This window comes from Mobula birostris, chromosome 2 (genome assembly GCF_030028105.1).
Source record: "Mobula birostris isolate sMobBir1 chromosome 2, sMobBir1.hap1, whole genome shotgun sequence".
NCBI lineage: Eukaryota > Metazoa > Chordata > Chondrichthyes > Myliobatiformes > Myliobatidae > Mobula > Mobula birostris.
Genome location: NC_092371.1, coordinates 169797346 through 169814263, shown reverse-complemented (window position 1 = coordinate 169814263; position 16918 = coordinate 169797346). Strand labels below are relative to the sequence as shown.

At 42.4% G+C, this 16918-nt stretch overlaps 1 protein-coding gene across 1 annotated transcript in view; it reads left to right on the top strand.

Annotated features, from left to right (window-relative positions):
- Positions 1-16918, top strand: part of LOC140211013 (pecanex-like protein 2) — a 270987-nt gene that overhangs the window by 21030 nt on the left and 233039 nt on the right. The window contains 4 exon segments of the mRNA XM_072280359.1: positions 229-268; positions 2303-2401; positions 3614-5197; positions 11782-11920. Coding sequence (XP_072136460.1) covers positions 229-268; positions 2303-2401; positions 3614-5197; positions 11782-11920 — 1862 coding nt within the window.

Genomic DNA, 16918 nt, shown 5'->3' with positions numbered 1-16918 from the left:
ACACTGTAAACATTCACAAAATGCTGGAGGAACTCAGCAGGTCAGACAGCATTTGTGGAGAAATAAACTCTCCAAGTATGCTGCCCAACTTACTGAGTTCCTCCAAAATTTTGTGCCTTTTAGTCTACATTTCCAGTATCTGCAGAATCTCTTATGTTTACACTATAAACATTGTTTTTCTCAACATTTTCTCATTGTTTTACTGATATTTTTCTGTGTTCCAAATAGGATCTACCAACAAATCCAAAAGATGCAGAAGAACTCAAAGGTACATTCCCTTCTGCAGTGGTTTCTATATCTCTTTATCCTTCTCTCCTTATGCTTTATTTCAGTGATAGAAAAATCATTGGAAACATTTCTAAGGGACAAAATTTATGGATATTTGGAAGGGCAGTAGCTGATTCATGATTGTCAGCGTGGGGGAAGTCCTTTCTCGCTAATTTCATTGAGTTTTTGGAGGTTTAACAAAGGAAATTGATGAAGGCAAAGTAGTCGATGTTGTCCGTGTGGACACTTGACGATATCCTGTTTCAATGTTTTAAAAAATTCAAAGTACATTTATTATCGAAGTATGTGCAGGTTACCATATACAACTATAAGTTTCATCTCCTTGCAGACATTCACGGAAGAACAAAGAAATACAATAGAATTAACTCAAATCTATACTCAAAGTCTTTTGATAGACTGGTTAAAGCATGTTGGTTCCAAGGCAAGCTAGCTGATTCAATCTATAATTAGCTTGATAATAAGATGTGGAGGCAAGTTGTGGAAGGATGTCTTATTGTTTGGATATTTCTGTCCACTGGTGTACCATAGGAATTTGTGTTGGTTCCTTTTCAGTTTGTGATTGTATATTGAAGAGAATGATTGATGAGGGTAAGGCAGTAGACATCGTTGCCATGGACTTCAGCAAGGCCTTTGCCAAGATCCCACATAGTGGGTTAGTCTAGAACATTAGGTCACGTAGGATGCAGGTGAGGTAACCACATGGATACAAATTGACTTGTGGGAAGGATATAGAAGGTGGTTGTGGAAGGTTCAAATTGGAGTCCTGTGGCTAATGGTGTTCCAAAGGGATCACTGTTGATTGTTATTCAAATCATTAATATAAATTACAGTGTTGTAATTTGGTAGTTCAGTGCGCTGTGAAGAAAGTTAACTAAGGTTACAACAGGATCCAAGTGGACTGGAGAAGTAGACCAAGACGTGGCAGATGGAATTTGACTGACAAGTGCAAACTATTGCATTTTGGTTAGTTAAACCAGGACAGGACTTGCATAGTAAATGGCGTGGTTAGGAGAGTGTTGGAGAACAGAGACCTAGGCGTACAAGTATATTGTTCCCTGAAAGTGGTGACACAGGTAGACAGGGTGTTAAAAAAGCTATTTGACATGCTTGGCTTTATTAGTCAGGCTATTGAGTACAAAAATTGGGATGTCATAATGCAATTATACAAGACATTGGCGAGATCACACTTGGAATATTGTATTTTTCTTTTCTTTTTTCCATTCCTCAATCTGGCTCCCCTGCTACCCCTTCTCTTCTCCTCACCTTCCCATCACCACCCTCTGGTGCTCCTCCTCCTTTCCATTCTCCCAAGGTCCACTCTTGTCTCCTATCAGATTCCTCCTCCATCAACTCTTTACCTCTTTTACCTCTCACCTCCCAGCTTTTCATCTCATCCTCGCATTTTCCCCCTCACCTGGTCTCACCTATCACCTGGCAGATTTTACGCCTTCCCCTCCCCCCTTCTTATTCTGGCTTCTCCCTTCCTTTCCAGTCCTGATGAAGGGTCTCAGTCCAAAATATCGACTGCTTATTCCTTTTCATAGATGCAGCCTGACTCGCTGAGTTCCTCCAACATATTGTGTGCAGTTCTGGTTGCCTGGCCATAGGAATTAGGATGGAAACGAAGAAATTATTTGAGGATGTGATCAGGACTGCAGGGCTTGAGTTATATGAAGAGACTGGATAGGCTGGGACTTTTTTCCTTCAATGTAGGAGGCTGAGGGTGACCTTACAGATGTATATAAGACTACAAGATGTATGGGTAAGATGAATGGTCACAGTCATTTTCCAAGGGTAGAAGAGGCTAAAGTTAGAGGATATTAAGGTGAGTGAGAAAGAAGTAAAAGGGACCTGAGAGGCAAATTTTTCACAGAGCAGCTGATGGGTACATAGCACAAGCTATCAGATGCGATACAGGTAATATTGATCTCATCATGCCAAGGCAATGTGACTTGATATTTGGATTAAGTGCCATACTAACCCTTGCAATATTTATTTCCACTGTACATACTAGAGAAAGACTTCAGAAGACTTACTGCAACTCAGGAACATAATGATGCTCCAAATGAACTCCCTTGCAAAAGTCCATTAACTTTAGACAAGGAAAAGAAAGGTAAGAATTCTTTCCTCTTCTGTCACTGTTGATGACTAATGTGATAGAAATTTAAGAGGGGCAGTAGAATAGCTTGTATGCACCATTCCATCTCTTTGATGTTTGCTTGCCCTCACCATATGGCTAATAAATTTCACTCGGAATTAGAATCGGGTTATGATCACTGACATACAGCACAGTAACAGGACCTTCCAGCCCAATGAGCCTGTACCTGCCAGTTGCACCCGTGGGACAAATTAACCTACAAACCCGTATGTCTTTGGAATGTGGGGGGAAACTGGAGCACCCAGAGGAAACCCATGGGGAGAATGTACAAATTCAAATTGAACTCAGGTCATTGGCACTGTAATAGCATTAGGCTAACCACTGCACTGCTGTGCCCCCCAAGTGAAATTTGTTGTTTTGTGGCAGCCGTACAGTGCATTATATTTTAAAAAAAAACTATAAGTTATATAAATACATTTTTAAAAAATAGAAATTAGTAGTGTAAAGAGTAAGGTAATGTTCATGGTCCATTCAGAAATCTGATGGAAGGGAAGAAACTGTTCCTGAAACATTGAGTGTATATCTGCAGGTTTCTGCACCTTCTCCCTGATGGAAGCAATGAGGAGAGAACGTGTCCTGGATAGTGAGGGTCCTTAATGATGGATGTTGTGTACTTGAGGCATTGCCAAATTAAAATCACCTCCCAATTACAATAAGCCCTCAACTCTTTATGTGTATCCCCTTTCTGTGCTAAGTTTATCTTAAACTCCTTTTTACTGTTAAATTTATATATTAAGATTATCTTTTGTCTATCAAAATAGATTGTTTTTCTATTTAATTAGAGATAGAGCAGAGTAATAGACCTTTCCAACCTAGTGAGCCCGTGCTGCTCAATTACACTCATGTATAATTAATCTACTAACCCTTGTGTCTTTGGACTGTGGGAGGAAACTGGAGCACCTGGAAGAAACCCATGTGGTCACAGGGAGAATCACAAGCTCCTTACAGACAGTGTTAAGAATTGAATCCAGTTGCAGGCACCGTGATAATGTGATGCTAACTGCTACTCTTCTGTGCCATCCTATTATGAACATGGGAATAATTATACAATTTGAAATGCAATGTGGATGCATGTGCAAATTGCTTTGTTAGATTGATCTGTTCACACGTCCTGGGTTTAAAATCATTCCGACCTAGTGTGTTAAAAATGAATTGTGTTCTCTGCAGATCACGTGCTGGACAAAGCAACCCCACTGATGCCTTCCGATTCCCCAGTCTGTTTCCATCAGTCGATATCTCCAGATGTAGAACCCAGTGGACAAGGACGGTGTGAATCAGGCAACTTTGAAGAGCCGCCTTTGCTCCTTGCACCATCTGTTCTGCCAGGCCAGTCAGCTGTTGGTCCACTTAAAGAAAATGCTGAGAAACCCGACTCATCTCAGATTTGTGCAGTTCCAGATGACTCCAGGACGGCTTTCACTGAGCTGAACACTGTGCTCCATTTTCCAAAGCAGCAGGAGTCTGCAGGACAGTTCATAACTAAATTAAACCAGAGCCATCAATGTTCTGATGTGCTGGATACTGAATGCAACTTGATAGTGATCAACGGTGGTAACTCTGAACCGGAACCAATGTACAGCGTGAGTAGTGTTATCGGTGAAAATGTGTCCTGTGTGAAATGTGCCAGTCTCTGTAATAAAACTCAGGGGAATATTGCTGGTCAGATTGACAGCGGGGATCTACAACCTGCAGGTGAATTGGGTACCGATCTCACAGAGCAAGAAAATCAGGAGGAATCTGAACATAAAGAACTTGCAACTAACAGCAGTTCTTTGGTGAAACCGACAGAGGACAAAGAGATGGAAGTTTACCCTGACAAGGATTCCACCACGTGTCTGATTTACAATGTGGAGACCAGGGCTAATCAAAATAATTCTACTCCTGATACTATGCCAAAAGGGCAAGAGTCTGATTTATTAGACAATCCAGTTATTGGATTGGAGCCACCCGAGGCTGTGAGAAGTGTTGACATTACTAATAATACTAACGTAAAGCCCTCATCCTTTTTATATGTTAATGTAAGTAAAGGGATTCAGGTGTCAGGAACTGATAACAAGTCCATATCAAGATCCGATCTTGTCGTCAGACCAAAGTCTTCCAGTTTTGTTAGGCAGGCGCTCTCCATTCACCAGTATGATAAGCCGAAATCACGGAAACAGATAGACGTTGGTTTGGACTCCAGCCATTGTGCTGGTAATGCAAACTGGGTCACTACAGCACTGTCCAAAGGCAACAGAAGTGAAGACGAGGACACAAATGACCATACTACTTTGAGCAGATCCTCAAGTCTGCAGTCTCATCACAATATTTCAATGGATACCTCTTCTAGTACCAATTCACGGTCTTGCTCTTCCCCAGATCACATTTATCACAACTACCAGAACCAATGTCGGCAGGGTGAGCCAAGAGCAGTGTCCGAGTCATTTTTGAAAGTCATGCATTGCCTGATGGAAAACCAAAGGCAACAGGAACAGCAAGTGGCAGCTGATGGCTCCCGGAAAGCACACATCAGGGTCTTTAATATGGACGGGGGAGCAGATGTGGTCTTCAGCAGGGCATCTGGAGGTAGTGCCAACAATCAGGGAAGGACACTAACCACCTCAAAGTCGGGCCTTGAGGCCAAAGAAGGGCAGATCCCGAATGAATCAAACTTTATAGAGTTCATATCTCTGTTGGAATCGATTAATAGTTCAAGAATGAATGCAGTAAGCTGGGCAAGTGACTGTCCAGAGGAGGGCGCCATGGGTGGAGGTATGTTCTGTGCTACATTAAATGCCCTTTATCAGACAGTTGTTAAATTAATACAGCTAATATGTATTTGTTTCTTTAAAATTTTATTTAGGGATACAGCTCAGTGAAGGGTGGCATGGTTGCACAGTGGTTAGCGCAACATTTTACAGCACCAGCGATTTACCCACCAGTTCAGTTCCTGCCACTGTATGAGGGGAGTTCGTGAGTTCTCCCCATGACCACGTGGGTTTCCTCCAGGTGCTCCTGTTTCCTCCCACATTCCACGATGTATGATTAAGATCAGTGAGTTGTGGGCATGCTATGTTGGCGCTGGAAGCATGGCGACACTTGCAGGATACCCCCAGCACGTCCTCATACTGTTGGTTGTTGATGCAAATGATGCATTTCACTGCATGTTTCAATGTACACCCATGTGACCAACTAACCGACTAACCTGTGAACCTATACGCTTTTGGAATGTACAAGGAAATGGGAGGAATTGAATCTGGGGTTCACTGGTTCTGGAATGGTGTTACGCAAACTGCTATGCTACCGTGCCGCCCCATGTTATTTCCACATAGGTGTAGTGAAAGATCCATTTATATCTTATTAAAAAGTTTGCATTTGCATACAAAATCTTATTTCCTGTTTATTTTAATATTCTTTGTGTTTATGTTTCCAGTACAAATTTCTCTATTTCCATTTGTAATGAAAACTTCCTGTCCGCTTGTAATCCGACCACTAGGTGGCAGTGCACTTCTGTTACCACACCCACCCACTAAGCAATGATTAAATCTCGTTCATAAATCTTACTCAGTGACAGAATTTTTCAGTGTCTGAAATAAGGATTTTACTTACATTATATAAGAAACACTTTTGTAGTAATTAAATTTGAATGGTGCTTTATTTAAGTGCATGCTTAAGAATCTATCCTTTTTATAAGGAACGGGCTTGTGTTTAATATTTTTGATTACACTTATCTGAATTCTGATGGTGCATCTGTGTATATGCTGTTCCTGAAGGTGTGACTGTTCCATACAGGAGCAGAACAACATTCTTCTGCAGCTTGTGATAGCTCCTGGTGAGTTGCTTGAAGAGCCCAAAAGAAGATTTTAAAAAAAAACAGCCGCCTTCAATAGGTCAGATAGCATCTATGGAAAGGAATAAAGAATGAATGTTTCAGCCCAAGACCCTTCATCAGTCCTGAGTTCGTATATTCTCCCTATGACTGCATGGATTTCCTCCAGGTGCTCTGGTTTGCTTCTACTTTCCAAAGATGTACTCTTGGAGTTAGGGTTAGTAAGTTGTGAGCATGCTGTGTTAGCACCAGAAGTGTGCCAGTACTTGTGGGTTGCCTCACTGATTTGATTTGCTGCCCAGCAATGCATTTCACTGTTTTGATGTGATAAATAAAGCTAATGTTTGTTCATGACATGTATGAGCCTCTGTCGTCGGTCAGGGTTGACCATGGATGATGCATCCCTGTTGTCTAGATACACAAGCCTGGGCAGTACGACATGGAGAGCAAGCTGTTGCCCATGTAGGAAGCTCCCCCTCTCCACACATCAACTGAACCCAAAGGAACGGCTGAGAGCAACACAGTGTGGCACCAGCAGCATCACAGGAGTTGCCGGTCAACATTGAACTCAATGTAGGACTGCCTTAGGGACTCCAGCTCCAGGTTTTTCCCTCGGGGTTTACTCCCAAAGCCTTCCCCATGAGTGCGTATAGCCACAAGGCAGCGGAGGTTTGAAAGCAAGAGTTTTCCTCCTCTTAGTTGAGCTGCCAACCACAGTCAACGAGCCCCCTCTCCCTAAAGTGACTGGTTTTAAGGCACCAGTAACACGCCTTTGCCTCTTCTGTCAGTAGAAATGGTTCCACTGGGCTTAGTAGCTAAGCCACACACGAAGAGCAGGAGCTGGACTTGGTTGTCAGAGGCCATTTGAGGCGCCATTGGGAGCATTTAATGGGTAGTGAGAGCTTGTTCCCTATACCACTCCTGGCTATAACAACCTTAAGGAACCATTAATGTTTACAATCTTCATGTTTATAAACAACGAGTGAAGATAGGTGAGGTTAGACAATTGTTGGATTGAAGATTGATGCAGAGATTGAAAAGGGCAGATTAATAATGGTAAGGAAACATGGTCAATGTTCAGTGAATGTTAAGTGAAGTTTAAGCTGAGGAATGAGATTAGCAAAGATGTATGTTGAGCTAACATCAAGGTGATGCCTCCACCAAATACAAGGAGGATTCTACACTTCTTTGGAACTCAAATGCCAGAGACTCCAAGGATGAGTGACATATTCTACTCACAACCCTGAGATCACAACCCCATGTGTCACCCCAAGGTCAGTGTTAGTCATAGAATCATAGAGCACTACAGCACAGTATTGGCCCATCTAGTCAGTACTAAACTACTATTCTGCCTAGTCCCATCAACCTGCACCTGGACAACACCCCTCCATACCCTTTCCCATCCATGTGCTTATCCAAGTTCTCTTAAATGTTGAAATCAAACCCGTACCCGTACTTCCACTGGCAGCTTGTTTAACCCTCTCACCACCCTCTGAGTGCAAAAGTCCCCCTTAAACATTTCACCTTTCATCCATAACCCTTGACCCCTAGTTCTAGTCTCACCCCACCTCAGTGTTATGAATTTTCATATGTAAAGGAGAGTCAGCATTGTTTCCTTAAGGCGAAATCTTACCTGACAAATCTGTTGGAATTGTTTGAGGAAATAACAGGCAAGATAGACAAAGGAGGGTCTTTGGGATGTTGCTTACTTGGGCTTTCACAAGGTCCTTACAAGTTGGCACACACATGCAGCTACTAAACAAGATAAGAACCCATAGTATTACAGGGAGATAGAATACTGCCTGACTGGCAGGAGGCAAAGAGTGGGAATAAAGGATACCTTTTCTGGTGGGCTGCCTGTGATTAGTGGTGTTGGAATCACTTCTTTTCAAGTATATGTAAATAATTAGGGTGATGGAACTGATGGCTTTGGGCCAAGTTTGCAGATGATTTGAAGAGGTGTGGGTTCTGTTGAGGAAGCAGGAAGTCGGCAGAGGGACTTAGACAGATTAGAATGGACAAAGAAGTGGCAGATGGAATGTAGTGTTGGAAGGTGTTTGATCATGCATTTTGGTAGAAGGAATGAAGCATAGACTATTTTCTAAATGGGGAGAAAATTCAGAAATCCGAGATGCAAAGGCACTTGGGGGTCCTCATGCAGGATTCCCTAAAGTTTAACTTGCCAGTTCAGTCGGAAGCAAAGAGGCAAGTGCAATCTTAGCATTTATTTCAAGAGATCTAGAAAATTTTTAAGGAAGGATGTAATGCTGAGGCATTATAAGGCATTGGTCAGACTGCACTTGCAATATTGTGAACAGTTTGGACCCCTTATCTGGAAAAAAATGTGATGTCATTGGAGAGGGTCCATAGGAGATTGACAAAAATGGTTCTGGGAATGAAAGGATTAATGTATGAGGAGCATTTGATGGCTTTGGGCCTGTACTTACTGGAGCTTAGAAGGAGGAGGAGGGATCTCTTTGAAACCTATTGAATATTGAAAGGCCCAGATAGATTGGATGTGGAGAGGATGTTTCCTATAGTGAGGAAGTCAAGGAACAGAGGGCACAACCTCAGAATAGAAGGACATCCATTTAGAACAAAGATGAGGAGGAGTTTTTTTTTTAGCCCAAAGGTGGTGAATCTGTGGAATTCATTGCCACAGCGGCTGCCAAGTCATTGGCTATAATTAAAGTGGAGGTTGATAGATTCTTGATTAGTAACAGCATCAAAGGTTATGGGGAGAACGCAGGAGAATGGGGTTGAGAGGAATAATAAATCAGCCATGATGGAATGTCGGAGCAGACTCAATGAGCCGAGTGGCATAATTCTGCTCCTGCGTCTTATGGCGAGTGTGGTGTGGGGTGCATTGATCAGCTATATACACAAGAACCATTTTTTTAGGTACAGGAATTATCTAATAAAGTGATCACTGAGTGTATATTTGTGGTCTTCTAGTGCTGTAGACCGTCCACTTCAAGTTTTGACACGTTAGTGGTTCAGAGTTGCTCAACAAGCTTGAAAACCTGAGCCTCTATAACTCTCTCTGCAACAACATCCATGATGTGTGGCTAGGCACAGCTCAAACATCATCTATAAATTTGCTGATGACACAACTATTGTTGACAGAATTTCAGATGGTGACAAGGAAGCAGACAGGAGTGAGATGGATCTGCTGGTTGAGTGATGATGCAACAACAACGTTGCACTCAATGTCAATGTCAGTAAGACAAAGGAATTGATTGTTGATTTGAGGAAGGGGAAGTCAAAGGAACACACACCAGTCCCTGTTGAGGAATCAGAAGTGGAAAGGATGAGCAGTTACAAGTTCCTGGGTGTCAACATCTCTGAAGGCATATCCTGGGCCCAATATATAGCTGCTGTAATGCCTGCTTTGTTACTGCATCAATATTTCGTCAGGAGTTTCAGGAGACTTGTTATGTCACCAAAGGCCCTTGCAAATTTTTACAGATATACCATGGAGAGGATTCTAACTGGTTGCATCACTGTCTGGTATGGAGGGATCACTGCATAGAATCGGAAAAAGCTGCAGAAAGTTGCAAGCTTGGCCCGCTCCAATGTGGGCATTGGCCTCCCCAGCATCGAGGACATCTTCAAAAGGTGATACTTTAAAAAGGTGGCATCCATTATTAAGGACCCACATCACCCAGGATATGCCTTCTTCTCATTGCTACCATCAAGGAGGAAGTATAGGACAGCGGTCTCCAACTACCGGGCCGCAAAGCATGTGCTACCGGGCCGTAAGGAAACGATATGATTTGGTGATATGAGTCAGCTGCACTTTTCCTCATTCCCTGTCATGGCCACTGTTGAGCTTGAACACGCATACAAGGTCATTACTCGCACGTCATCCATGTCAGCGCAGGAAGGAGATCAACTCCTCGAGCTTGCAAATGACGGCGGGCTGAAAAGTATGCTTGACATAACATCTCTGCCAGCATTCCAGATCGAGTCAGGCTAAATATCCTGAGGTAGCCACGAAAGCACTGAAAACGTTGCTTCTATTTCTAACATTTTTCTGCGAAGTGGAGTTTTCGACAATGAATGCAACGAAAACTAAATTGCGGGATAGACTGGACACAAGGAAGCCCCTTTGAGTATCGCTGTCTCCCATCACCCCTCGATAGGACTGTCTTGCTGCAGGGAGGCAAGCCCAGGGCTCCCACTGATTCAGCGATATTGGTGTGTTGCAATGATTTTATATGTTCATACAGGGAAAATATATGCTGTGTGTTTAATATCCAAACGTTACTTAAAATGTTATGATGTTGTTGACTTATAAGTGACTTATATAACCATATAACAATTACAGCACAGAAACAGGCGATCTAGGCCCTTCTTGTCCGTGCCGAACGCTACTCTCACCTAGTCCCACTGACCTGCACTCAGCCCATAATCCTCCATTCCTTTCCTGTCCATATAGCTATCCAATTTTACTTTAAATGACAATATCGAACCTGCCTCTACCACTTCTACTGGAAGTTCGTTCAACACTTACTTCAAGCTCCCCTGATAATTGACTTATCAGTATATTCATGCGAGGAAAATATGCACTGTGTGTTTAATATTAAATTCGTTAGAGAAACCTTTTTAGAAACGAAATTGAGTGTATTAGCCACGTATCACCTATATTCCATTCGTGATTAACATCCCCCCCCCCGAACAGAATCGGCAAAAACAATTTGCAGGGGAAAAAATCGGCAGGTACACGCATGCGCATTGGTGCCCGCGCAAGGCTTCATGGTCATTGTAGTCTTTTCTGGGTAAACACAACGTATTTGACTGCTACTCTTGCCTGTTGGCAACCCTACCCTCTCTCCCCCCCCCCGGTTGGCCGGTCCGCTGTGCGAAAAAGGTTGGGGACCCTTGGTATAGGAGACTGAAGACACACACTCAATGCTTTAGGAACAGCTTCTTCCCCTCTGCAACTAGATTTCTGAACAGACAATGAACCCCATAACAGAACCTTATTATTTTTTTTGCTCTCTTTTTACACCATGGTACTGATGCTGATTTTTCTGCACACCACTGTTGTAACACATGACTATTTGAGTTACTGTTGCCTTCCAGTCAGCTTGAACCAGTCTGGCCATTCTCCTCTGACCTCTCTCATTAACAAGGCATTTTTGCCCACAGAACTGCCACTCACTGGATTTTTTTTGTTTTGTTTTTAGCACCATTCTCTGTAAATTCTCAAGGGTGTTGTGTGTGAAAATCCCAGAAGGTCAGCAGTTTTTGAGAGACTCAAACTACCCTGTCTGGCACAAACAATCAATCTGCAGTCAAAATCACTTTGATCACATTTCTTCCCTATTCTGATATTTGGTCTGAACAACAACTGAATCTCTTTAACCATGCATTGAGTTGCTGCCACGATTGGCTAATTAGATATTTGCATTAATGAAGAGGTACACTTGTGTTCCTGATAAAGTGGCCACTGATTGTATGTTCAGCTGTCACCTTTTCCCACTGAAAACGTCTCTCTCAAATTCTAACCTTTTCTCTGTAGTTACGCTACCACTAGAATCTGGGCCTGGAAACACAAGGCTGCAAGGCCACAACAGTCAACAGAGGAAATCAGGGAAACAGCAGCGGCAGAATGGAAGAAACAACCCAAGTCATTCTGCAACCTTCTGCTCACCACAGAGGTAAGGTATCATTGTCCTGATGAAGGGTCTCGACCTGAAATGTCAACTGTTTATTCCTCCTCATAGATGCTGCCTCACCTGCTGAGTTCCTCCAGAATTTTGTGCTTATTACCCTCAGAATGACTAAAGTGTTTTAGGGTTGAGTGTCACACAAGGAGTTTCATCTGCCTTTACTGTTTGGCTCTGCATTCAGTGTAGAGTGGTACAACTTGCATGTACACAGTGGCCACTTTATTAGGTATCTACTGTTGCTGTTGTAGCCCATCCATTTCAAGGTTCGACATGTTGTGCACTTAGAGTTGCTGTTCTGCACACCGCTGTTGTAATGCATCATTATTTGAGTTGGAGTCGCTTTCCTGTCAGCTTGAACCTGTTTGGCCATTCTTTCCTGACCTCACCCTTTAACAAGGCATTTTCACTCATAGAACTACCACTCACTGGATTTTTTTTTTTTTGTTTTTGTCTTTCGCATCATTCTTTGTTAACTCTAGAGAAGGTTGTGCATAAAATTCTCAGGACAAAGGCAGTTTCTGAGATGCTCAAACCACTCCATCTGGAACCAACAATCATTCCACAGTCAGTCACTTTGATCACACTACTTTATTGTCACCAAACAGTTGATACTAGAGTGTACAATCATCACAGTGATATTTGATTCTGCGCTTCGCGCTCCCTGGAGTACAAATCGATAGTAAATACTAAAAATTTAAATTATTTATCATAAATAGAAAAGGGAAAGTAAGGTAGTGCAAAAAAAAAACAAGAGGCAGATCCGGATATTTGGAGGGTATGACCCAGATCCGGGTCAGGATCCGTTCAGCAGTCTCCATTTTGATATTTGATCTGAACTTCTTATGCATTGAGTTGCTGCTACATGATTGGCTGATTAGATATTTGCATTGCCGACAGCCTAGTTCAGGAAACAATTCTGTATTTATGAATCTGGGCAGTGAATGGTTAAGAATATTTTGGAATTGTTAAGTTGAAAAGAAAGAGCAAGCTTGCTGATGGAGTGATCAGAATCAGGTTTATTATCACAAACATGCATTGTGAAATTTGTTGTTTTGGGCAGCAATACAGTGCAATACATTAAAAAAACTATAAATTACAGTAAAATTACTGTATATTTTAAAAATTAAGTAGTGCAAAAAAAGTGCAAAAACACTGAGGTAGTTTTCATTTGTTCACTGTCTGTTCAGAAAACTGATGATGGAAGGAAAGAAGCTGAGGAGCTTCCTTAGACCTCTCTGGTCCCAGCCAAAGAGGAACACAGAACAAATACAGGACCTTCAGTCCAACGAGTCCACGCTGACCACCATGCCCTCCCATCTAGTCCCAATTTCCTGTGTTCGGCTTATAGCTCTCTAAGCCCCACCCCTGCATGCACCTATCCAAGTGTTTCTTAAATGATACTATTGTACCAGCCACAACCACTTCCTCTGGCAGCTCATTCCATGTACTCACCACCTGCATGAAAAGTTGCCCCTTGGGTACCTTCTAAATTTTTCTCTATGGTCCCCTTTTAAATCTTTCTTCTCTCTCCCTAAACTTATGCCCCCCTAGTTTTGGACTCAAAACTACCTTAGAATGTCCAAAACTGGTGAGATAACTATGTATTAACACCTACATGCTACCTTCTGAGCTAGTGGTAAAGATTTTGTTACAGTGCTAATAGGTGAGAACTTTCTGATTTACCTGACGATGATGGTAAGGGAACAGTGAAGTAATTTGTGGATGGGATGAGTGTGATTTGAGTGATATTTGCTGGTCTTTGCAAGTTTGAGAAATATCATGTAAGCATGACACTTAGATTAGCTTAGCTATTAGCTTATTTATCACAAGTACATCGAAACATACAGTGAAATGATTCATTTACGTAAATGACCAATACAGTCCAAGGATTGTGCTGGGGGCGGCCTGGAAGTGCCCACAATTTACTAACCCTAACCTATATGTCTCTTTGGAACATGGGAGGAAACCAGAGCACCCAGAGGAAACCCACGTGTCACAGGGAGAACTTACAAGGTCCTTACAGACAGTGACAGGAATTGAAACCCAATCTTACACCTAGTGCTATAAAGCATTATGCCAACTGCTACACTACTGTGTGTACCCTAGATACTGCAGCTGGACTGTTCTCCTTCTGGGTGAAGTAGGAAATACACTATTCAGCAGTAAGCCAAACTCCACTTAACTGAACATAGGAGTCAGGATATAGTGTTCAAGCTCCAGGTACTTTATTTGGGCAGCAGGCACACGTACAATTGAGTAAGAATAAAAAAGATGATGATTTATTACGATGGTGCAAATAAGGGAAAGATGACATAAGATTGTGTAAATGTGCTTCAGTCTGACTTGAAAACTCTACCAAAAATCAAAATGGCTGTCCTCATGTGATTTCTACTGAATTTCAAATTTAAAGGTGGCAGTGCTATCAGAACTAAAGTCAGAAGCACAATCAGAAAAAATTCGGCAGGGCTGTATTTCAAAGCAAAAGCCTGAACAGCAGCTGTGGCAGCAATGGTGGACAGAGTGAATTCTGAAAGATGGGATACTGACTTTTTTCCCCCCTTCTTGGCCCAAAATGTCGACCTTTTTTCTCAGGTTGGAGGAGCACTACTTCATATTTCGTCTGGGCAGCATCCAATCTGATGGCGTGAACATCAATTTCTCTAACTTCTGGTGATTTCTCCCCCTTCTCTCTTTTTCTGTTCTCCATTCTGGCTCCCCTCCTGCCCCTTTTCTTCTCCTTGCCTTCCTATCGCCTCTATCTGGTGCCCTTCCTCCTTCTCTTTCTCCCATGGCTCACTCTTCTATCAAATTCCTTCTTTAGCCCTTTCACCTATCACCGCCCAGCTTCTCACTTCATTCCCACCCCCCCTTCCCCACCCACCTACCTTCCCTACCCACCTACCTTCCCTCTTACCTGGTCTCATCTATCACCTACCCGCTTCTACTCCTTCCTCTTCTCCACCCCATCTTCTTCTTCCCTCTTCCTTTCCAGTCTTGATGAAGGGATTCAAGCCAAAATGACAACTGTTCATTCCTCTCCATGGATGCTGCTTGACCTGTGGAGTTCCTCCAGCATTTTAAGACCATAAGATCTAGGAGCAGAATTAGGCCATTATGGACACCGAGTCTGCTCCGCTGTTCTATCATGGCTGACTTATAATCCCTCTCAACCACATTATCCTGCTTTCTCCCCGTAACCTTTGATGACCTGATAAATCGAGAATCTATCAACCTCGCCTTAAATATACCTGGCCTGCGCAAATATCTGTGGGAAAGATTTCCACAGATTCACCACCCTCTAGCTGAAGAAATTATTCTTCATCTCTGTTTGAGAGGGCTGTCTAGTCTGAGGCTGTGCCTTGTGGTCCAAGTCGCCTCCACTATTGGAAACATCTACTCTATCCAGACCTTTCAATATTAGATAGGTTTCAGTGAGATGCCCCCTTACTCTATGAAGCTCCGTGAGTACAGGCTGAAAGCCATCAAATGCACTTCATATGTTAATCCTTTCATTGGTAGGATCATTCTTGTTAACCTCCCCTGGACTCTCTCCAATGCCAGCATATTCTTTCTAGGAAAAGAAGCTCAAAACATTTCACAGTACTCCCAAGTGCTGAGTGACCAATGCCTTATAAAGCCACAACATTACATCCTTGCTTTTGTATTCTATTCATCTCAAAATTAATGTTAGTATTGCATTTGTCTTCCTTACCACTGGAGTCTACCTGCAAGTTAACCTTTAGGGAATCCTACTCAAGGACTCCCGAGACCCTTGGCACCCTCTAATTTTTAAAAGTTTTCTCCCCATTTACAAAATAGTCAGCACCTTTATTCCTTGTGCCGCAGTGCATGAACATGCACTTCCTTGCATTATATTCCATCTGACACTTATTTGCCCATTGCCCCAATCTGTCTAAATCCTTTTGCAGGCACCCTGTTTCCTCGACACTACCTGCCTTTCCACCTATCTTCATATGATCTGCCAATGTGGCCACAATGCCATCAATTCCTTCATCAAAATCATTGACATACAACGTGAAAAGAAGCCATCCCAATACTGACTCCTGCGGCACGTCACTAGTCACTGGTAGCCAATCAGAAAAAGTCCTTTATTCCTACTGTTTGCCTCCTGCCAGTCAGGCAGTCTTCTATCCATGCTAATACCTTTCCCGTGATACCATGGGCTTTTGTTTTGATAAACAATCTCATGTGCAGTACTTTGTCAAAGGCCTTCTGAAAATCCAAATAACCAACATCACTGACTCTCCTCTAACTATCTTGCCTGTTACTTCTTCAAAGAATTTCAATGTTTTGTCAGGCAGGATTTGCCCTTTACAAAATCATGCAGTCTTTGGCCTATTTTATCATGTGCTTCCAAGTACTTCAAAGTCTCATCCTTAACGATAGACTCCAACATCTTTCCAACCATTGAAGTCAGGCTAACTGGCCTGTGTTTTCCTTTCTTCTTGCCTACCTACCACCTTTAAAAAGTGGAGTGACAAGTTTCCAGTCCTCCAGAATCTAGTGGTTCTTGAAAGATTATTGTTAATCCCTCCACAATCTCTTTAGCTACCTCTTTCAGAATACTGAGGTGTAATTCATGTGGTCCAGGTGACTTATCTACCTTAAAACTTTCCAACTTTCCAAATTCCCAAAACACCTTCTCCTTAATGATAACAACAACACTTACTTTTTGCCCCCTGACACTCTTGCATTCTGCTAGTGTCTTCCACAAAACTCTTGTTAAGTTCTACTGCCATTACCTTGTCTCTCTCCCTTTACTATTTCTCCAGTGTAATTTTCTAGTGGTCCAACATCCATCCACTCTTGTCTCTCTTTTACTCTTTATGTATCTTAAAAACCTTTTGTATCCTTTTTTTATGTCAGTGGCTAGCTTACCTTCATATTTCACCTTTTCCCTCTTATTAGCTTTTTAACTTGCCTTCTGTTTTTTTTTAAAGCTTCACAATCATCTATCTTCCCGCT